Source organism: Ammospiza caudacuta, chromosome 5 (assembly GCF_027887145.1).
Source record: "Ammospiza caudacuta isolate bAmmCau1 chromosome 5, bAmmCau1.pri, whole genome shotgun sequence".
NCBI classification, from domain to species: Eukaryota; Metazoa; Chordata; class Aves; order Passeriformes; family Passerellidae; genus Ammospiza; species Ammospiza caudacuta.
Genome location: NC_080597.1, coordinates 6,462,060 through 6,485,878, shown reverse-complemented (window position 1 = coordinate 6,485,878; position 23,819 = coordinate 6,462,060). Strand labels below are relative to the sequence as shown.

General features: G+C 48.5%; 1 protein-coding gene across 1 annotated transcript in view; it reads right to left on the bottom strand.

Annotated features, from left to right (window-relative positions):
- Positions 1-7,887: 7,887 nt before the first annotated feature.
- Positions 7,888-23,819, bottom strand: part of SLC6A13 (solute carrier family 6 member 13) — a 32,344-nt gene continuing 16,412 nt past the window's right edge. The window contains 8 exon segments of the mRNA XM_058806157.1: positions 7,888-8,391; positions 9,402-9,572; positions 10,619-10,719; positions 11,329-11,431; positions 12,471-12,608; positions 12,755-12,867; positions 13,388-13,512; positions 16,193-16,296. Of these exon segments, the coding sequence (XP_058662140.1) occupies positions 8,272-8,391; positions 9,402-9,572; positions 10,619-10,719; positions 11,329-11,431; positions 12,471-12,608; positions 12,755-12,867; positions 13,388-13,512; positions 16,193-16,296 (975 nt within the window). The 3' untranslated portion in view covers positions 7,888-8,271.

The window sequence follows — 23,819 nt, the reverse complement described above, 5'->3', positions numbered from 1 at the left end:
GTGGTGCTCAGGACAACTCACATCAGGTGAAACCAGCACAGGCACAGGTGCATGGAGACCACGACTCCAGCAGTGCCTAAGTGTTTTCCAGCAGTTCCTGCCATAATTGCCATGACTGCATCCCACCTACACCCTCCAAGGGGCCTGGTAGCTGCTCTCCAGCCTGGGGCACCCAAACTTTGCTCTAGCCTGCCCAGGACCACAGCCAGGTAGAGAAACAGCACAGGCTCTTTAGCCTGCTCTCTGCAAGGAGCACATCTGCAACCAGGAATCCAGAAAAGTTGGGCTGCTGCAGAGCTGCAAAGGTCAGGTCCAAGGTTCAGCCTCTCGTATCACCAGCTGTCAAAGAGGAAAAACTAGGGCAATGGTATTTCCACTGGCATGAGATGAAAGCCCTGATTAGTAGTGATTACTTTAAAAGCACTGTTGATTTAAGAAGACACAGATCAGGTGTTATGAAACCCTCATGTGTTCTGCCTGCATTTGTTCACAAATATGCCCACAGATCCCAAGAGTTTAGCACATGCAGAAACTGTGCTGTCTCCCTGCCTCAGCCCTACAGGAACAAATTTGATAAAAACACTGGGGCCAGAAGAACAAGAAGTGCACTCCCAGGCTCATCTTTAAAAACTGCAGCTCCCAAGTCAATGCACTGGGGTCAGCACCTCTGCAGGGCAGCACAGGAGGAGAGGACTCATGCTGGCAGTGGCTGAAATGCCTACAGCCCACTCCAATCCCAGTGCCTTGGCTCCTGTACCTATTATCAACCAGCCAGCTCTGCCCTTCATCCCTGCCCCTGTCTCGCTCACTGTTGTCTCTGTTCTCAATATTTCTGCTGTCTGAGTACTTATCCATCACTCTCTCCCTTTTTCTCTGTTGCCACAACCTTCAGGATCAATTACCCATCCTTCAGGCATCTCTTTGCTCTCAGCTTCCTGGTGCCCCCTGTGCAGCATCTCAGCCTGTCCTTTCTTTTTCCAAAGGAACCATTGAAAGAAAAACCTCTTCCCGGGGTTGATCCGAATCGATTATTTCCTCCTTATTGTCCATCTCACTCTTGCTTTACTGAACCTTGGGAAGATTTTGCCCTTGCAGATGTGCTGGCCCGCTCTCCAGAGCACAGCAAGCAGCTGGCTGTGGGAGGACGGAGCCATGGCACTCCCAGGGTGACACAAACACCCAGCCAAGATCCGCTCAACGAGCAAACGCCCAACTCACCCGAGCCCAGCGCAGGTCTCCCCCAGGCAAGCCCCTCCCGTCCCACTGCAGTCCAGGCAGGGAATCCACTGACTGCCAACCAGATACAGCAAGAGTTAAGGCAGAGACTACCCTCTCTCCTCCTCCTGTCCCACCCCTTCCAGCAGCTCCCCCCACCAAATTATCACCCAGCTCGTGCGTGGGTGGTGGGACGTAGGGAAGGGAGGTGCATCAGGGCAGAACTTTCTCCCCTGTTCCCTTACAACATGCACCTCTCCAAACCTTGAACTGTGGCCCTGACAAGAAAGCAAGATGAGAAAGCAGCCACAGGCAGGCAGGGTGAAGGCCCAGAGTTTGTAAATATCAACTACAGCAGTCAGAGAGTAACTCCATGTCCTCTTGACCTCTGCAGGGCAGGAACTCTCCCTTGGCAGACCCCACAGCATGGCCCAGGCTGGCTGCCACATATTCCCACTGCTCTAGGGCTCCACCACTTTAGTGGGATAGGGGCATCCCTCAATGTCATCCTACAGAATGAATCTCCACAGAGCATTACATTTAACCTTCTGTGGCCAAGCTCAAGTCTCACCAACACCATCAGGCAGGTGGAGCAAAAGGCAGAGCGTGGGTGAAGAAGGAGCATTTGCTCTGGGGTCATGCAGACCCCTCCATGCCTGTGCCATATGCTGAGAATACAAACACAGCTCAGGGACAGAGCTCTGTCAGCAAGGAGAGGCAACTGCTGGAGTCTTTACAGTGTCTGGGTGCTCACTAGAAGTGAGCAATCCCTCTGTGGTTTTGCCCTGGCAGCTTTCTTTGGGTCCATCTCAGCTTTGACGCACTTCTCATGACCAACACCAGTAGCAGGCATTCCAGTTACACCGTTTTTCTCAAGATACTTCAGCTCAGCTCTTCCCTTTTTTTAATGGTTCTGTTTAATGCTATCACTCTTTTGTGTTTTGCTTTGTCTGCTTATGTGCCTGCCAAATTCCTATTGATCTTTTCATGCTCCCATGTGGTCAAACCAGAGCAGCATGCAGGAGGGAACGTGGGACATATCCAGCACATGCCAGGCTTTGCACTCACCAGAGGAGCATTTCTCAGCCCCTCAGTGGGAAGCTTACAGGAGCTGACAAAAGTCCTCAATGCCAGTGTGGGGAAGAAGTAGATTTACCTGCCTGCACACTCTCTATAGAGGTCGTTTATAATGGTGTCTCCAGAAAATCCTCCACAGGTGCTAGAAGGCAGTGAATCAGATCCCATTAGAGCATGCTGGATTGCCCTGGGGACAAATGAGGCTGGAGAGATCAGGGGAATCAACCCTGGACTGAGGGAGATCCTAAGGATAAACCACTGAGGCCAGTTCTGGAGGCAGTAAGGGAAATCATCTCCATTTACTTGGGGCTTTTTTTGGGATTAAACTTTCCAAGTATGCCATTTTCGAAGCTCTTGGCTATCACCTCCCCCACAGGCTGGTTGAGTGGATTGGTCCCATACCCAAAGAAATACAGGCTGATTCTTTCCTTGTGAGATCTGGCATCGATATCAGACAGGACAGGCTCCATATTCTGCCTTTTTGGGGCCATCTCCAAAGTCCTGAAAGACTGCAAGGTGAAGGAGCATGTGCTGGCTCTGCATTGCCTCTGACCCTACTCGTGGAGGACAGTGTCACTGCCTGTCCTGTCACAGAGGACTGGCATGACCCAGCACAACTGCGGAAAAGGTGCAATAGAGGTTATCCACATATGAAAAGGGGATTAAGATAAGCCTAGGTAAGCAGAGCTGACCTAAAAACTTGATTTATCTATACCGAAGCGTTTCACAGGAACATGGCAGGGGTTTTGCAAAGCTGTAGATGGGAAATGACCTGTGACATTAAGGTAAAACAAGAAGAAAGCCAACCTAAATGAAAACTTTATCCAGCAACGTGTGAAAGTCATTCTCTAGGAGGGGAAAAAAGGGCTATTTCTGTTTGCCAGCCTGGAGGTACTAGAAGTTACACTCAGACTTCAGAACTTCCCACCAGGCAATAATTCACAGGGTTTTTTAATCCTGCTAAGGGTAGGGACACATTTATCTCACCACACCAGCTTCCATGTGAGTGATTTCACTGGTGTGATGACCCAGACTGAAAAGCAAAAATCACGTTCTGAGCAGCTCAGCTGGGGGGGGTACAAACCGTGCTCAGACCCATCCCAGGAGAGAGCAAAGAAAGGGATGATGCACTCCCTGACCATCAGCTGCCACCTTTGCTGGCAGAGCCAGCCCTGAGCAGGAGCTGTGTAGGTAGAACAGGTTTGCTAAAGGATGTGACAATCTGACTGCAGGTCACCCCACAATGAGGGCTCCTCCTCCATAAGTGTGGGTGAGGTTGCTCTAAAACACTCATCCCCACAAGAGAAGCACTGCTTGCAATAAATGCTGGCAATGTCCAAAGCACCCCTTCCCCAGGCAGCATGATCCCTCCCAGCCCTGGGAGCCCCTGTTAAGAGCAGGTCACACACCAGCAGCACTCAGATCTCCACAGCTCTCCCATGGCCCATCCCAAGCCCCATCACTGCACCCAAGGGAGCACAGGAGAACTGGGAAAGCACTGCTGTCCAACCACACAGAGGGGCTCACTCCCCCTGCATTTGCCAGCTCAGAGCCAGCTGCACGGGTTTCCATCCCCTCTCACAACCAGACGAGGAAAACTCTCTTTTGAAAGGACCAGGCTCAGGGCAGCTGGAGACCAGGACTCAGCCTTCGACCTGCAGGATGGCTGATCCCAACCTCAGATCTGCCCTGCACCTCCTCCAAGGTGTCCTCCTCCCCGCCCTGCTCACCACCTGCCAGCTGGCAATGCCCTCTTGCCTCTCCTTTTACCATTTCTTTTCTCAGAATAGCTGGCTCTTCCCATCACCTGGGTGTCCCCACCCTTTGCTCCCAGCAGCCAGCTCTGACATGCCTGCAGAGCCAACCCAGAGAAGCAGGCTGCCAGCCTCAGCCCACGCCAGGGCCACGTTCCCTGGCAGCACTGAGCCCCTGAGCCCGTAACACACAAGGCTTCCAGCCAGAATGACTCAAATCTCCCCCTAGCCCAGATTTTGGGAGGGGTCTGTCAGCATGACAGCCTATGGGTGAATCCAAATTGTGCTTTACAAACATTAGAGGCTGTTGCTGGGACAGTTGTTGGACACAGGGGCCCCATCACTGAGTCACCTACAGGAGAAACCTTCACTGCCCTCATTTGTCCACTAATCCCATCTTTTAACACTTTTGCTAACAAAAGAGGTGAATTGCTGATTGCCCCACGGGCACAGTTCCGCTGCTGCTTCATCTGAGAACACGCCTTGCTGACTGAACACTATGTTTCCAGGGGATTTTCCCCTAGGCATTGGTATAATTTATTTTTCATGTTTATAGCTAATTTCTGCTTGAGTAAGCCTGTGACTCCTGACCACAGTTTCACTGTAACTAATCACAAGTGAACATAACCAAAGCAACAAGAGTTAATGAGGCTCCACAGAACCCTGACAGGCTCCAGCAGTCACAGCACCACTCCTATTTTACTCCCTTCTCTCCTTTTATGCACCATCCAACCCATCCACTTTTCTTGTCACCATAATGTGCAATACAGCTCACAATGCATCACTCTGCAACTGCCCTGTAGTTAGCACTAAAGGCAAAAGGAAAAGAGCTCTCAAGCATGTGTTCAAACATCCCAGGATTTGGGATGCTCTCCATGACAGTAGGTGCATCCTCATCCATGGGTCTGTCCCCGAGATCTCAAGTCTCTCCCCTGCCCTATGTGAGCATCTCCATCCATGGACAAAGAAAGCTGAGTTTTGTCCCCAGACACCACTGACACAAAAAGGGAAAGCAGAGCCAGGTTTTCATGGATGGATGGATGGACATCCTTTCTAAGCACCTATGACCTGGGGCAGAATCTCAGGGACTTCTTTATATTTAGGTTAATTTCTCATTTGAAAAAAAAAAAAAAATAAACACCAAAAAACAAAACCAAATAAAAAATAAAAAAAAAAAACTAAAACTCAAAACACCAAAAAAAAAAGACCAACCAAAAAAGCAACAAAACCAACCAACCAAAAAAAAACCAAAAAAACCAAATCAAACAAAACTGAAAAACCATGATCACTCCCACAAAACAATCCGTGAAAAAAAGGCTCTTTAATACCATACCTATTATCTACTATTATCTAGTAAGTAATGGGTTAAATTCTCAGGCTAATTGGTGGTTTTGGATTCTGAAGGTGGGAAATACCCAATGACCACACACCTCTTGTCTAAAGGGAGATCAGCATCTCCCCAGCTGGCAAAAGTATGGTGCAAATTCCACAGACTGCAACGCTGATCTTGGAGGCAATGAAAATCCATTTCACCATATCCCAAATCATAAACAAACACCGTATGCTGAAATTGCCATATTCCAAATTTCACCAAAAATTCATTTTAAGCATGGGTTCTTAAAAGTGCTGTGAAAAAAAATCATGTCTGGAAATTTCAAATAAATTAATTTCAAATTTAGTCCATCAGCCTTTCCAATGAGCAAGATAGAATTTACTTGGTTCATATTTCAAGCCAGGTCTCATCAAGTCTAATACTTTGCTTAAAGTCATGTCAGAAATAAGACACTTATTTAAGAGTATTCAGCAAAACCTTTGGTTCTCTTGCTTATCTGACCTACCTAGCTCATCCACAGCTTTACAGCAATTGGGTCATGTGAGAGCACAGGCCTGGGAGATTTCCTGGGTCATATATAACCAGATCAATAAACCACATGCCCAATTCACTGGACGCCAGTCTATTTTGAAACAAAGCAAGTCACAAGCCTTTCAGCAAATTCACACTTTGCCTATATGCAGCCAAGCAGAATTTTACATCAGCCAGATTTTAGAGATAGCTGCAAACAATTACTGTTTTCTATTATGGTTGAAATATCTTCCCAGTGGGACAAACCTCTTATAGACATTACTGGAAAATGAAAGTATAATTCTGTTTAAGGCTAACATTATGTGAATAAAAGCATCTGTTGCTAGAACTTCTGTATTGAACTCAGTCCTCTTATTTTTAGAAGTAATTTTTACCAGCTAGTTCTGTTTCCAAGTGGCAGGGCAGCTGGTTGGCTCCATCTTCCCTCACGCTGTGGCCTCTTCCAAAAGGGGCTTTCCCTGGATTTCTCAGCTCTTTACTACCTTTAGCTCATCACCACAAAGTACAGTGGTAGCAGTGGTAGTGCCCATGAAAATAGTGGTAACCTCCAACTTCCCGATGTTTTCCAGAGGCAGGAAGGGAGGCATGCAGAAACTTGTAATTTTGATGTGGGAGGTGCAGACCTACCAAAGCGGGCAACCCGTGGTAGTAAAAGGAACCCATGCACCTCACAGTCCGTGTGGAAAATAGGCTGGGAAAAGGGAGGACAGGCTGGCAGTGACATAAGGTTTGCTAAAAGAGAGGCAGCGCAGCTCCGGAGGGCTCAGCTCTGCGGGTGCTCCCTCCTGCAGGTTAAATCCCCTCAGAACCTGGCCCTCATCGCACTTTCACAGCCTCCAGCAGCAGAAGCCCGTGACTCCTTTCCACACAGACCTGTGTCTATGTATCTCAGGTTTCCAGGCTCCAAGAACACTAAGTCCAGGCATAACAAACTCGGGAAATTGACATTGCCTAGAGGAGTAAACCCGTTCGTGCCACAGCTGGGAGCACGGTTCTGAGATCACGGTTCCCTGAGGGAGGCAGATGTCCTCAGAGAAAACCTCCACAGGGAAGCGGGCAGGGAGGGCGAGGGGCATGGCGGGGTCACCGTGACCCCGGGCCCAGCGTCCCTCAGCCGGGCGCCGCCGCCTCCGCCACCCCATCCCGAGCGAAGGCTGAGGGCCTGGGGCCACCTTGTGGCTTATGGAGCGGATTGCGCTAATTCCCTTTAATTCGCGTCTTCCTCTGCCCGCGGCAGCACAAGCCTTGGCCCACCAGTGTCCTTGTGTGCTTCAGGAAGCCGAGCGCCTCCGGCTGCTGGTTCAGCTCTGTCCGGGCTCCAGCTCCCTCAGGGTTTCCTGGGAGCCATCCAGCTTCCCAGGGTTACGTGGCCTCTGGCTGCCCTCCTCGGATGCTGGGGCCACAGCGCTTACAACACAAGCGCTTTGAGTTTTATTTCTTTTACTCAAACAGCCTGGAAACTAGGGGCCCTGTTTGTTGACATAACATGCAGATTCTGTTTCCAACACACAGCCCTTCTTTCATTCACCAGAAAACCAAAATTACCGGCTCCAGAGCACCTGGAAGGTAGTCAGCACTAAAAAACACATACATCTGCAGAGGGGAGGGAGAGCTTCCCATGATCGCTCACTTGCAAGAAGAAAACACAAATCCACATGCTGCAGACCCCAGGAACAGCCTGGTGACTCATCAGACAGATGACATTTCTGTCTGAGATCTGGCAGTGGCTCCAGCAGAAGGTGGCATTGCACTCTTCACCCCGGCCCTGCCACTCAGAGAAGCTCTGAACCCTTGTTTCCTGTTTTCCTTCCTACCCTAAGCAAGCTTCCTCTCCTCTGGCCACCTTTCCCATATCACTGTGCCAGTGCAACAGAGATCCAGACCTGGGTGCCCAGAACAGCTCAGCTGACACACATCTCACCTTAACATGCTGTTGGCAAGGAATGCCAGTGGGACAAAATAGAGACGGAGCAGATCTAGTCAGGAAAAAACATAGATTTAATGGAATGTATGGAGAAGCTCCCAAAGTCCACACTGGAGCCACAGCTCTGACTCTGACACTTTACTTCAGGGTCAGTCCTTCCTTTCTGCCCACCAGAAGCCTGGGGATGCTCAGGAACACTGGTGCTTGATGTGCCCCTTCAGAGCTCTCTCCAGGGAGAGAATTAAGGTGCATTGCTAACTCCACACACACCATCTTCATGGCAGCCTCTTCATCAGCTCTTCCAATCTTCCAGAGAAGGGAGCTCAGCCCAGAAATCCCTCTCTTCTTGGTGAGCGAAGAATCCTTGCGTTATCCAACATGTGGCAAAGGCTGTATAGAAACCATCCTGGGGGGAGGGAGGGAGAGCCACACTGGTCCTAGCAATGAGACTCCAGCTCTGTCAGCATCAGGAGGCCAGCTCTGGTAGAGGGAAGGGGCTGCTCTGTGCCTGGCCTGGAAGGCAAGTCCTCAAGTGGGCAGGTGAGTTGGCGGAACCTCTGGAAGGCAAAGACAGGCACTAAACATCTGCAAGGACAAAAAGTGACCTGGGCCCTCCCCTGCAGATCTGCTCACTAAATGCCAGACATATCCAAAATAAGGACAGTCAGTATTTCAGAAACCAAGGGGATAAACTCATCTTCCAACCACTTGTCCCATGGCAAGCACTGAGCACATGAGGTAGCTAACACAGGGATCATGAAGCAAAGCTTTGTCCTCCATTTGCTTCAGGCCAGGGATAGAAAACAGTCTGAAGGAAGGCTGATGATCAGGTACCTCCAGGTCACATCCTCCATCAGCACAGAGCCTGTGCACACAGGATTTGCTTTAACTAGGACAAGTTCATAAGGGGTTACTGTCATGCCACATCATGTTGTGCAGCCTTGCCTCTGCAGCTGTTCCCACTCCTCCCTGTGTGTGCTGGACACAGGGGTCAGGGGCCCATTGCTGTGACAACCCATTCTGGAACACTTGCAGGAGGCAGGAAATGAGCGGGGTCCTGGGGGTTCAGGACTGTTTGTGAAATCTCACCCTGAAATCATGAGATGTGGCAGGGATAGGATGCTCATCTGGAGCAAGGCCTGGTTTTCCAGCTCCCTGCCTCATCAGTGTATTACAGGGCAACCAGCAATGCATCACTCTGGAAGCAGGACAGACCCAGAGCACTAAGACTGACGGGAACTCCAAATTCCCAGTGATTCCCTCCATTCCAACCCCATGGCCTCAGCACAGACTGGTGAACTCAGCTGACCATAATGCTCAGGGGATCTGGAGCTTTCTCAGAGCAAGTCCTCAATTAAGGGCAGCATGGAGACCATCTTTATCCTCTCTATCTAATAACCTTTTTCCTGGTGGAACTTAAAAAAACAGGTCTGTTATAGCAATTAACTCATTTAATTGATTTATTCTGGGCTCCTTCCTAATCAACCTGCAACACACAAGTGATTCCACTGCAGGGCTTCAACACAGAAGCACAGCCCATGCCCTGATCCCAGAGCACCAGCCTCACCTCTCTGAGTGAGCCTTTGATGGTGGAGAGTTTGTAGACAACCCAGAGAGGGATGCACACCATGGAGGAGAGGGCCAGCAGCCATCCCAGAGTGTCTCCCCACCACGGGTACACATACTTCTTGTTGTAAGTCAACGGGGTGTATTTGATCAAAGAAAACAGGAAGGTTGCCTGGCAAGGTGAAAGAGACCAAGAAAAACAAGAGAAAGAAAAATCAACACCACGAGCAAAGAGAGGTCTTCCTGGTAAATACATATCTCCAGAGAGACTCATGGTAAAAAGGAGCATCTCAGAGCACCAACAGAGCAGACATCCATTAAACAGGGTTTGCTGGGACAGCCCCCACAGGCAATGTCAGGACCCAGGACATTCCTCTGACAGCCCTGGATGCCTCTAGACCCTGGCAAGGGGCTCAAAGTCCTTGGTATGGAGTCAAAAACACCTGTGCCTTCGATTTTAGCCCATGGAAAAAACTACCAACTTTGTGTGAAGATTTACAAGCCACAAGAGTTTGAGTAGAATGATACCTAATTTGTCACAGGGTGAAAAAGTAGAATTTTGGGGATTTAGAATGAGGGTTCAAGAAGCAAGATGGAGGAATCTGGGCGTGTTCTGTCCTTCTTCTTCTTCTTGTCCTCCATCTTCTGCTGTGATGGTGACATTGTTTGCTTGGTTTAGAAGAGAGACAGACTGTCTAACATAGGTGGTAGGTTTTGGAAAATTATTGTAAATAAAGTAGTTCTTAGTAAAAAAAGTTAACACCACCCCAAGGGCAGTCAGTGTGCCATAAACTGACCTGCCAGACAGATCTCAGCAGGTCAGAGAAAAAGTGTAATAGATTAGAGAAAAAAACAACCTTAAAAAACAGAACTGACAAATCTCAACTTCTTCAGTCACGGAGCTGGGAAAAAAGACTTTGTAATATCTCAGGAGCCATTTCAACAACAAAAACCCAAAAGGGCAACACTGGTCATGACATCAAGGAGCTTGTCCCAACAGCAAACACATCTGTCACAACTGAGCCTCTCCCCATTTTTAGGCCCCACACATGGCCCCCAAAGCTACAAGCACAAATAACAAATGGCCCCCATAGTCCAGGCCATATAACCCCCTACATATATGCACATCCCTCTGTATATATGTAGGTGCCTGTATCTCAGAGGCACCCAGCTCTGCCCATCTTCCTCCCCACAGCTCTTCCTCCTCAGTGTCCTCACCATGCAAACTGCAGGGGTGATGAAAAGCCAGCAGTATTTGATGAGGGGCCACGGCCGGTAGCCGATCATATCTTCAATGTTATCGTAGAAACGCTCAGCACCTGCAGAAGACAGCAAGGATAGGATCCCTCTCTGCCACCAGGGAAGGAGGGCAGCAGGGTCTGCGAGTCCAGGGTCCTGCTTCATCACTCTTTAGGTGCAATAGCCTCAGTGCAGCCAGTCAGGTCAGGAGTTCCTCAGGAGTGTGGTCAGCTTCAGTCTTTGTCCTGGACTAACTTCCTGTCCTCCCACAACAGCTCAATAGGTCAGCAGGGCCAGCCCCTCAGCCTCTCCAAGGCTAGGACTTCAGCACAGGTTTTACCCATATCCGGTGACTGTGAGAGAGAGCTCTCAAAATGTTTGAGTCTCAAGCCCTCTGAACACAGGTTGAGAAAAGATTTTTCAGATAGCTCCAATTTCCCAAGGAAGGAGCATCTCAAACCCAGGAACACATAGGAGCATGCAGGGGATATCTGCCAAGCAGATCCCCCAGGTTGTTCCTGTGAGGAAGTCCCTGCCAGTTGAGTCCAGAGGCACCAAAGCAAAGGTTTAGATTCTGCCTTGCACTACAAAACAACTACCAAGTTAAGCTACCGACCAAAATTTTGAGAATGAACCAGACCAGACTGTGAGAGGCCAGAGCTGTGGACATCCCCCCAGTTCATACTCACCATAGACCCAGGCAATGCAGAGAGTCTCAAAGATGGCCACAAAGAGCAGGCACATGCCACTGGCAGCATAGTAATCAAAGAGCTGGAAGACATACATGCCACCCTGGGAAGGCCCAAGTGGGCAGCAAGGGGAGAGAGAGGGGAGAACAATCAGGCAAAGAGCTAGAACCAGAGCAGAAAACAAACTCAGTATCTCCCCCAGAGCTGGAGGAACCTCCCTCTCTAGTTTTAGCCTAGAGAAAAGGCATATCCCTTGTGCACAAGGCCCAACAGAGACATGCAGCCACCCTGCTGTTCTCAGGAGTCTCTGCAACCCTTCATTTCAATGCAGGGCAGCACAGCAGATGGCAACTGACTGCCAGAGATTGTGGGGATGTTTAGGAGAAGACAAAACCTAGGCAACTCTTGTAGCTGGAAGTGAGGATGGAAACCCCCCTTTAAGATACACAATCCATCTGATTGACTTTGAAGTCCCAATTTGCAGAAGGAAATAACTGCATGCAGCCTGGCTATTTCACTGCCCAGGTCTGTAGGGCTGCCTCCAAAACAAGCCTATGGGTAAATCCAGGCACAATGTTGCATGCACAACATCAGAGACAGCTTTTCCAAAAGTTATGCCCAAATGAAAACAGAAAGTGCCAAGAGCATTCTGGCAGCAGCAATCCACACACTCATATTGCTAGGTAGAGTTCAAAGTTTTAAACAAGAACAGTTTAGCTCCCAGGCAATTACAAGGGGAATACAGAGGATATCAGTATAATAGAGAAGGGGTGCCCTGAGGCCTGACAAGTTTTCTTATAGCAAACATTCCTGTAGCTCCATTCAGGAAGAAAGAGAATGACAAGGGCACTCCCCTTCTCGTGCAACAGGCTACAGCTGTAAAGGTTTGGTCTGTGTCAAGATAAATTTATAACCAAAACATAGGTTGCCCAGAGCTCCAGCTATCAGTCTTGGCAGGAGAAGTATCAGGACTGTGACTGGCACAAGGAGTAAGGGCTGGAAGGGAAAACACGAATGGCATGAGAAGGGCAGGGCAGCAGGATGGGACTTAGCAGCAAGCTCTCGGCCCCAGTGTAAGACTTCACCACCCACCAAGTCCCAGTCTGTCCTCTCAAGTACCAGGTGGTCTGAGCCCAAAATACCTCTGTGAGCATCACCAAGCCAACCAGATATGAGAGGATGGAGACCACCAGGATGAGGGTCTCCCGGCGGTTCTTCTTGCGGAAGATGGTGGGGTACATGTCCACAAGAGCTGTCACAAGACTCTCCACGCAGACAAACTGCAAAAAGCAGAGATCCCACCTCTGTCAGCCCATCCTGGCCAGCTTCCCAGCCCCACTGGCTCCCCCTCAGCCGAGCTGAAGCCTGTCCTGAAGAGACAGAGGCTTTTGTCTGGTAGGGAGTCACTCTGCTCCTGCAGCTTTACCTGGCTGTCCAGTCCCAGCAAGACAACCATCAGGAAGAAGAAGCACGCCCAGAGTGGGGAGAAGGGCAGCATGACCACAGCCCGAGGGTAGGCGATGAATGCTAGGCCAGGCCCTGCAGGGAGAAGGGCTTTCAGAGCAATGCCACAGCAGCAGCACAGCACAGCTGGTTCAGTCCTGCCCGAGGCAGCCACCCAGCCAAGGCACAGCTTGGGGCCATGCAGCCTCTCACTCCAGTAATACCTGTGCTGTGCATGAAACTCAGGCTCCTGAGCAGTGAGGGAGAAGCAGGAAAGGAGGTGAGGGGACACAGCAACCTCTGGCTTCTTCACTGTGGCAAGGGCCTGGAGCCAGGGGAAGCCTCTGAGGCCAGGGAGCACAGCACAAGCCTGGGTGTTTGCCATGCAGGCACCTCAGCACCCTCCCCACAAGAGACAGCAGCTGCCTAACCCCAGCCCTCACCCTTAGAGGCAGCTTTTATTGGGCTCAAACTTACTGCATCTCAGTACTTCATGAGTGTACACTCCTTTCTCCCCGCATTTGGAGGCAGAAAGCAAGGGATGGGAATCTGCAGCTGCAGGCATCCCCCAGTGGCAGCACTCCCACAGCCCCATCCCACCAGGGCCTTCACTCACCTGACTCAGCCACGTTGGCAATGGGCACACCCTGCTCCTCTGCCATGAAGCCCAGGATGGAGAAGATGGCAAAGCCAGCCACAAAGCTGGTGCCACTGTTGAGGAAGCACAGGGCCACACAGTCCCTGGGAGAAAGGGGGAAAGCATCAGCCAGCTATGACCCACAACTCATGGCAGCCCCCCAGGACAGCACCTGCTTTTCTGCCCCAGCCAGGTGTGTCTCCCAACACATCTGCAGTTTGGCTCAGCATCAGGAGCTGCAGAAAGATGCCCCAGGCTGGACAACACAGCAGGACTCTCTCAAGGTAAGCCTTGTCCAAGGACAGCATAAAGATGCATTGCTCACCTAACCTCTTGGCTTGTGAGATAGTCTTCCCACACATCTAAATGCCAGGGTTTGGGTTTTTTTTTTCCCCTCTCTCTCCCCTGGTCCCTCCTGTAGCAGCATGTAACAGTTTATTTTTGTCTGAGAAGGGAACATTTTTTTTTCTTTAATAGATTTCTCAGACCAGTTACAATCTTCTGGGTTCTCAGCACTACTAGTTATCTCCTGGTCTTTGCATTATGAGAAAAATATAATCACAGCCATCCAATTTATTTTCTCTGATCTATTCCCTTTTGTCTCTGTTTCATCTCATTCTCATCCATCAACACTTTAAACTGAACATCTCTTATCTATCCAATTCCTTTTTACGCTTGAGCCTCCCTGGTTCTCTTGTGACTGCAACCCTAGGGACAACAATAACATTTTCAGCATCATTCTGAGATATTCTGAACCAAACTGAATGCATCCCTTCTGGCATTTCATGGCCTGCTCTGACTTTATTAAAAGTTATTCTGCAAATCCAGTGTGATTTTTCTGTATCAGAAAATAGCATTTTTGTATATTGTATAGCATTTTTGGGGCTTTGTGCTCCTCTGCTTGCATGTTAACTAGGTCAGGGCCCTTGCATCATACAAATTCAAATCACTCCTTCCAAAGCACAGCTCCTTGCACTGTCAAGGACTGCACAGCACCCAGCTCTGCCTTTGCATTTGGTTTCTAAGGCTCAAGGAATCTCCCAGCTAGAAAGCAAGGCCACACTCCACCAATCCCAGCTACACAATGGGAAGCCCAAACCTCATTTCTCCAGTTGCTATAAAGTGCCTGCTCTCCACTCAAATGATATTTTCAGTAATTTGATACAAATTCTCACATGTTTCAAATAGTTCCTTGTCCTTCCTGGTGTTTCTCCCTCTTTCCCCTGGATGTATCCATGACAGGTGAAACCCTCCTTGGAAAGGCATGGGCTGAAAGGTGCTCTCCCATTATCTGGAAGGTGGGAAGGGGTGTCATGGTAGAGAGTAAAATGAGGGGATGGCCAGATCAAAGAGATATCTGCAGATTTACACCTGAAATGGAACCATGAAGACCTGAAGAATTCCCTTGCTGTGACAGGAAACAAGAAACGGTCAAGACTGTTTGATGGCCATCTTGGACCATTGCCACATGAACAAAGGTTTCTACTGCCCATATCCTTTTCCAGGTCACCCAGAATGGGTGACCTGGCAATAAAGTACCTGGCCTGGCACAACAAAGTGGGGCACCATGCTGATGTCCCTCTCCCCTGCTAAATCCTGGTTGTCTTCTTATCCAAATTAACTTGTAGAGCACAGGACTGTCTCATTGAAACTGAGTCCATGCCTGGGAAAGGCTGGTAAAAATTTTGACACCAAAACTAAAACCAGTGTTCCTAGAAGAGCTAAGCAGCATATAGGGTAAAAGCACAGCATCATGTGCAGACAGAGGTCTGTCCCCTTGCTACAGCAACTCCCAGCTGCAGTTACAGAGGGTCTTTACAACCCTTTTGCTGAGCAGCCCCTGTCGTCATCTCCATGTTACATATTAGACTGGAGATGCAAAGGGCTAAAGTCCAAGGACACGTTGAAGGCCAGAAACAGATCCATTATCTCTTATTTTCCTACAGTTTTTTCTCTCAAAACCGAATGTAGGAGAAGGGACATGAAAAGAAACAAGCATCCTAGCCCTGTTGTTGGAGAGGCAGCCCTGCAGCAGAAATGAACTCCTAAAGTGAAGAAAGATGCCAAGCAAGGATCATGTAGACAGCGGTGTCTCTGAGCCTTTGATAGCAACAACCACAATTTTGAATTTAAAACATGGGGGGAGAAGTCAGTGCAGGAGCAACCCAATCAGCAGAAAAAGTGTGTGAAGAGAGGTGGCATCCTCTCACACAAGCCTTTTAACCCTGGGGATGGATACACCTACAGCAAAATGAGTTTATTTTCACTGGACCACTTCAACTCAGCAGCCTGATTCTATCTGGCAACCTGGTCCATTTCTGCTCCTGCAGTCCAGCATGCAATAAACAGAAGTCACATCTGCAGGCTCCTATGTAACCAAATGAGATACACACAGGAAAACCCAGAGCACTGACAGAGTCACTGGGTCCAAATGAACCACAGAAGGATAAATCACAAGGGGAAAGGACTCCAGTTGAGAGCCATTAGATTTCACAGTTCTCCTTTCCCTATAGCTGCTTGTGCACCCACATAATAATGGGGACTGTAATGTGGGCTGGGCTCACAAAGCTAGTGAAGAGGCTCTAACTTTGAAGAGTGTGGAAGAGGGGACAGACAGACAATTCCCTTGGGTATAAAGCACAGAGAACTGGATGTGGGGAGAAAACACCTGGAAAGAGGTTTTCTATGCCTTGAATAGAAACAAAAATCATGACACTTCCAATGCCAGCAGGCTCCAGCAGATCCCTCATGTTCAGGGAGGGGAAGGCTTGAGGCAGCAGTTACCTGTAGCAGTTGTTATGGTATTTGTTATAGCTGCCCAGAGCCGTCAGGCATCCCAGACAAATTGCATAGGAAAAGAAGATTTGAGTGCCTGCATCCATCCAGACCTGCAAGGGAGATGCAAACACAGGTGAGAAGACAAGGCCAGCACAGACACTGCGCAGATGGGAAGAGGCAGAGCCCCAAGGCTGCTGTAAGCACCAGAAAGGCCAGGGATCAGAAGGCCAGCAGGACTCTGCATTGAAACAAGCCTTTTCTAGAAGGAGGTTGTACAGTGCCAGGAATTACAGCGCTCAGTGAGGCACCCACGGGGGCTAGGCATGCCAAAGGGAAGGGATACATCAGGAGCCTCATCCACCCAAATCACATATAGCTCTTCATCACCACCCTTCTTTCTCTGACAAATCTGCAGCACCCTGTGGCATTCACATTCCCTGAACATGATGCCTTCACCCAGGCTTTTTCTCCTGGGAAGCTGAAAGGCAGCAAGAGAAGCCTCAGAGAAAAAGGAAAACAATTCTTATCTCATTTGCTTCTCCTGTGTTGTGCTGATGTAAAATGTGTTTGGATATTATTTACCCACAGGTAATTGTTTCATTGGATTCTGGTGTGAGTTGTTTTGACTCATTGGCCAATTAGGGCCAAGCTGTGTCGGGACTCTGGAGAGAGTCACGAGTTTTCATTATTATTTTTTTAGCAGTCAGTAAGTATCTTTTCTGTATTCTTTAGTACAGTTCAGTATTCTTTAATATAATATAATAAAGTAATAAATTGGCCTTCTGATAAGATGGAGTCCTCCTCATAATTCCTTCCTTTGTCAGTGGACTTGCATTTACAATAGCACCCTGTGATACTCAAAGCCTTCTATCAAGAGGAGACCAGATGAACACTTTCCATGAGAGCTGAAGGAGCCCTCTGCCACCAGAGGAAGATTTGGGCAAGCCTAGTCTCCAACTGGCCTGCACAGGTACATACTGCTTGTGGTGATAGCCCTTCCCTCCAAGACCTAAGGTAATGACTCCAAAATTTAAATGAAATTCAACTGGGAGGGGGGAATGCTAGAAATAAACAGCAAAAGTCAGCTCCTAAAAGAACATACAAAAACACTGTTATTCCCATAAGGCCCTTTGCTCTCACTGTCAATAACACATCCCAGGGCTCTGAGGCTGACATTTGTCAATGCCAAATTTCATCTGAAAGCCTAGCTGTGTGCAGTCACCAATTCAGGCACTGTCACTACTTGCTGCAGACTACAGCAAAAGCAGGAACCAATGGTGGGGAATGAAGCAATGACAAAGATCATTAAATAAACTTCTGTTCTCTAAGATCTTTTTTTCCCTAGAGGTTCTATAAAACAGAGATAAGACAATCATTCAACAATGCTGAAGTGTAGCCACATTTTCAAGACTAAAAAAAAGCAGAAATAAAATATTGCTGGGACAACTTTATGAGAAAAGTCTCTATTTGACTACACTCTCCTCTCCCAGAGTGACAGTGCCAGTAAGCCCTCAAGCAGCAGCCTTGCCCCAGAGACCTCTGAGAAGAACAGGGGTCAATGGAAAGCACCATAGTGCTTTCCAGAGGTTTTGATGCCTTCAAATCACACCTGTATCTGTCAGCCAAGACCTCATGTCCTGAGGGAATGGTTGGCTGGGCAGCACCTGCCCAACCACCCCCATTGCTCATGCCACCCTTACCAGTGCATGGTTCTGCCTTTCCTGTTTCATACTGGCCAAAATGCAACCATGTAGTGACAGGTTTTGTTTTATATTTACTTCTCCTTCCTGGCTAATGAGCCTTACAAAGGCATGTTACAATCCCATTAACTACCATTTTCTCAGAAGAAATTCTGGATTTAGCTTAAGGCATAGATGCACAGAATGAATCCTCTCCCCACCCACTGCTGCAAACCCCAGCTGAGAAAGAAGGCAAAGTGCTGCTAGGGCTAGGTTTGGTGAAACTGCTCTCCCTGACTCTTCTGCAAGCCACTTGCCTAACATTCAACTCCATCTTCCAACCCCATGGAAACCCTGGGCTCTGGGTTTCAGATCAAAAAGGGAGTGAGATCCAATCTCTGATTTGTAGAACTGGAAGGGATGGGTGATGAGATGGGACTGGAACAACTAATTCGAGGCACTGGGAAGTCAAAAAAGTAATTGACCTGAGTGTATTTTACTCTTTTTGGAGATAAATGGGAAGATGGGTTTAGAGAGCAAGGTATAAATTTTTTTCAGTTCAAAGACATTAGAAATAGATCAAAGCCCTTTTAAAATTGATTCCTAAAGCATCAGTGTGCTCTTGGGCAGCACGGGCACACCTTTCATTTTGCAGCTATGTTTTAGGCACAGCAAGGCACCAAGGTGAGCTGGAGCAGCAGACACCTTTGCATCAATAATTTAAACATCTTTGCACAGACTGGAATCAAATGCTTTCTTAGGTTTGCTTTTTATTTTGCTGTTCATTGATAGAGCTCTTGTTTTCCATCAAATTTGAGCTCAAAACACACCCTCTCATGGGGTTTGTAGCTCTTGTAGCTCCATTTGTCAAGATAACAAGACTTTTGCCATTAAGCTGCCTACCCCATGCCTGTCATAACATTAGACTCAGTTGATGCTTTTCTACCAGATTTAACAGTTGTCAGAAACCTCAAGGATAACAATTACCTATGAATTGCACAACAGTTAGGGAATGGGAAAAAGACAGGAACTCAGGGTCCCTACTGAGCAGAAAGCTACAGGGAAGAAGAGTCAACCAGTGTTAAATATCACATAAATCACACAAGCAAAGGAGAAACACCCCTCAAGCAGGAAAAGAAATGGTGCTTTACCAGCCACGGTGGAAGACAAATATCAAGAGGCCAAGCTTCATTAGCTCTGTGGTTTATGACATGGCTCATTTCTAAAATCCAGTGATAACCCTGCAACTTGTGTAGCAGAGGGGTCTGTGGGCTCCTCACTTCCCTGCCTGCTCTGCCCAGTCTCACACCTGTGGGGTGCACACCTGGCTGTGTGGGAGTCCAGCCCCAAAGGGATATCCTTAGGGACTACAGGACCTGCCTCAGCTTATGCTCCTGTTTGAAGCAAGGCAGCCTGTCACTGAAACCATAAATAAAGCTAAGCTTGAATGGAGAGCTTATGATCCTACTTAGCATGACTGTGAACCCCAGCTCAGGCTGTCTGCACATTATTACAGGCATTAAAAGGTCACTGCAGCTCTTGGGCCAAAGACAAGAGACATCTATAATCTTCCCAGTTTCCTTGCAATTCCTGACTGATTCCCCCAGATTTCTTGAGGAGGCAAAGGACTGATGCCATGCATGCTCCTGACCCACTGCTGATGGGGTCAAGCAGCAGCAGCAAGTCCCAGGACTGTGGGGTCACTGGGAGTGGAAAGGGTCCAGCCTCCTCCAGCAGCACCACTGCCCATCCAGCCCCACAGGGCTCACAGGGGCTACACAGACCTGCTGTCATCATATTGCAAAAGTTCCATACCTTCTTGGTGATTTCTCATGGGCACCTCCTCACAGCACAACCAACAACCTCCAACTCTCTTCACCACCAGCTAGCCCACTCTTTTGTAGCACTCATCTTCTTATTGGACACAGCTGTGGCCTGTTAAGGGCAGGGCTGTTCCTAATCTTTGGTGATTAGTACACCTGCAACTCCTCAGGGGTGAGACTGCCTTCTGCACTATATTTTCTTATATTCTATCCCTCCACAGAGACCATTCACTTCAGCAAAAGCAGCTCAAACTTTTTCTCCCCAGCCTGCTGCCTGTGCTCATTTCTCTCCCTGTAGTGACTCAGAGAAATGGTTTTTGCAGCTGTTTCCCAGACCAGTCAGACTAAAAGGCTTTGCAGGGTCAGGCAGTGCTCTCTTTCCACTGCAGATAAAAGCATCCTGCTGTTCTCTGGCCACTGCTCCCAAAGAGACTGGTAAAGTTTATCCTGTTCAGATGTTACTGGCATATTGGCAGAATGGGTATTTTGATTTAATTATTGTTTGCATTTTTCTAGGCCATCCAGTTTATTTAATTCAGAATTCAAATTCTTTGAACATGTTGTTTGGTCCAGTTTGCAATAGCCTCCTATTCTGTTTTTAGCCAAAACATTTACACCTGAGCTGCAGTTATTCAAGATGGTTATGGCCATTCCTCTGTCTCTTAATTTTCTCAGCAATATTCACTTTATTACATGTACTGGAATTTAATAGCTCCTAATACTGAAACAAGTCCTTTCTTAGGAAGTTCTCAAAGCACTTACATAATAACAGCAAAACCACTTTCAAGCAAAACGTTATTGAACCCCAGTGGATGCCATACATCAAATATAGGTGGCATGCTGAGAAGCACTGAACTGTCCCCATCAGCAAGCAGAGACAGCACAGCACGGAGTGGGTACATGCTGTGTGGAGAGTCACACTTGGTGTAATGCATAGCAGAGAGCAAAACCCAGCCAAATCTTGAGCTACAGTTCAAGCAGCATTTCTTTTCCTCACAACACCACGGCTCAGAGTCAGCCTGGGGCGCTGGCACTCCCCACCAGCCACCCACTGCACCACACAAACACATCCCTGCCTTGGAAAGGGACGTGGTGACTCCTGAGGTTTTACTGCAAGACTGTCAGGGCTCGATTTCCAGCATGCTGACATTCCCCCTGGCTCAGGGCTGGCCCACAGGCCCCAGCCCAAAGATGCAGCCCACGTCCCACCCTGCTGCACCAGCACAGAACTGAGGCCCAGGGCAATGCTTCCCCCATCCCCATTCATCCCAGCAGACAGGAGACAGGGAATGGGGCACTGGCATTTGTAAAGTGTTCCTGTTCCATCTGCCCAGCACCATGTTCCCAATGCCATCTGCTTGGAAAATACTCCTTGGGAGTGAGGAACAGGGGCTTTGTTCCCCAGTTAATCTCCCTCTGCCAGCACCCAAGGCCCCACAATGTCCTGCCTGAGAACACTGACCTCATGTTATCCCCACACCTCAGGGGCCTGGAGGGATATTTTGCGCCCAGGAGGGCTCTCCCACCATTGGGGTTACTTTAAACATCACAAGATAACAAACAGGTTTGCGGTTCGTCCCAAGGAACGCAGCTGCCTGCCCCGGGGAGGTGCAAAGGGGCGAGCGGGGCTCCAAGGGACGCTCCTCGCTGCCAGGCTTTATGGTCCTCCCCGCCCTGCTACTTGCGGGCTGACAGACAGCTGGCTTCATTCCTTCCTGCTATGTCAGCGCTGAGATCAGGCTCAGCAGGGCAGCAGGGCTGGGAACAGGCATGGAACAAGGAGGCGGAGGGAACCACCCGGCTGCGCTTCTCCCCACAGGGATGCGCTGCTCCGGCAAGGCAGAGCAGAGGATTCCAGCCCCGAGCCCCTCTGGCCCGCTGTGGGAGCACCAAGCTCTCCCTGCCTGCCGCCCGGTGCCTGCCCTCTGTGCCCGGGGCCATGTGGGAGCAGTGTCCGGCTCGCAGCCCCTCTGCCGGGGCTGTGGGGACAGGCAGGGCCCTGTGGGTGACAATCGGGGCCCTGTCGGTGCACATGTCCACACACGGCCCAGCGGGAGGAACAAACACCCGCCCGCCGAAGGGGAAAGCTGTGCAAACCCGGCACGCCGGGTCAGGACACGGCCCTGCTGGGAAAACAATAAATACAGGGAACAAATAATATTTAGCAGGTCTGTGGTCGCCCTCCCCGCTCACAGGGAAGCGGCAGCGTTTGCTGGCCGTAGAGCAGCAGCGGGAAGGGCCTGGATTTGGGGCTCTGACCCCTTCCCAGCATGGCTTCAGGGGCCCAGGGTTAACCCAGCGGGTCCTGGCCCTGCAGGATGTACGTATCTCTCATCCTCCCTGTGGTGGCTGGAGAGGCTTATCCTTAACTCAGCATTGATGTGAGAGCTGCCCTGGTCCAAACCATGACCTCAGCATCCTCCCTCTGCAGCCACAGGCACAGGGGGAAGACCTCCCCAAAAAACTGGGGGCATCTTCTCTTGCCTTCCCTTTCTGTCCTGTCTGTTGGGAAACAAGAGCTATAAAGGAAATCTGCAGGGGCAAGCACTCCAAAACCCAATCCTCAGGGAAATAAGTGAAAGAAAATGAGAGGGATGCAGGGAAGGATATTCAGAAATAAATTAGGGAAGGATATTCAGAAATAAATGCTCAATTCTGCTGACTATTGGCACCTCCTGCACTTCCCTGCCCCAGAACTGGGATACAGCCCCCAAATTCAGCGGTCTTCACATGTGAGATGGGTGGAAAGCATCTTATCACAGAATCTTCTTTGTTTATGTAAAGACTGGATAAACTACAAGCAAATACAGCAGGGTGGGTGTTTTCTAGAAATTTCAAGAGGAAAATAAGAGTGGGAGGCTTTGAGAAACATTTGCTGCTTTTCCAGAGAGACACAAACTCTGAGCATAACAGCAGCCTCTGAGCACAACTTCATTCTCACTCAGCATTAAACCAAAGGAAATTTAGCTGAGACTTGGTACCAGAGTGAAAGGAGACTATTACATTTCTTCTCTTTAAAGCAAACCCAAACACACAAGACAGTCCTTTCTGCATTAGCCCCACCTGTCCTCTCTTTATATCTGTCTGTCTGTCTAAACAGTGACTGGCAGTGATATGAAAGCTTCAATCAACAGAAAGCCTGACAGCACCTGATAAAATTATTTTAATGACAAGTTTTACACACTTAAATCTTAGTTCTACTCTCATTTCATCTTCTCACTGGTGGATCCCACTATGCATCCCTCTCCTTAATCACATTCATAAATTTCCAGCATTTCCTGCTGAATAAAACAAGTGATAAAAGCGATAAATGCAAAGGGTGATCAAAAGTACAAATAGAGGATGATCCCAAGACCCTCTGTTGGTCCACACTATGAAACACACAGGATGCATCTGGAGCACAGCAATGCAGTCAAGGAGTGAGAAAAGACTTTGGGTCTAGTTATGACTGACATGCTAACATCATAATATTAAATAATATACATATTAAGAAAATGAGCTATGAGCTCGTTTTTTTATATATTATTTTTTTTCTGTAGGGACATGCAGTTCAAAATAGAATTTTGCTGTTATCTGCTCATATTTAAGCATAACTGGCCTTCCTTATTCAACACCTTGGTTTGGCAGCTCTCTGTATGGTCTGATCTACCTATCAACTGCAATTCATTTACCATTTTAATTATAGGCATTTCACAGATTGAGGAGATGAAGATGCAGGAAGATTTAGGGCACTTCACAGCCAGAAGAGACCATTACCAATCAGCTCAACTGAGCTCTCATAGACAGGATTTCCCAATTCTGTCCAAGGTCACTTGGCAGGTGAAAAGCAATGATTTCCACACACCAGCCTGATACTCTGACATTTAATCGCATCTCAGCTGTTGCTGCTCCCCTGGTAGAATCTGATAAATAATTCATCCCCTCTTTTCATGTAGTTTTTCATATACTTTAGAGGAACTTTGATTTTAGCCTCTTGCATATTGTTTGCCCTTTGTTAAACCTCCCCTTGAAATGCCTTCTCATAAGGCTTAGATTGGAGAGGTCATTTTTTTTTTAATTTCCAAAATCCTTTCCCAAGCATTAAAGAATATTCCATTTTTCATGGCAGTACAGAACTGCTGGTAAACAATT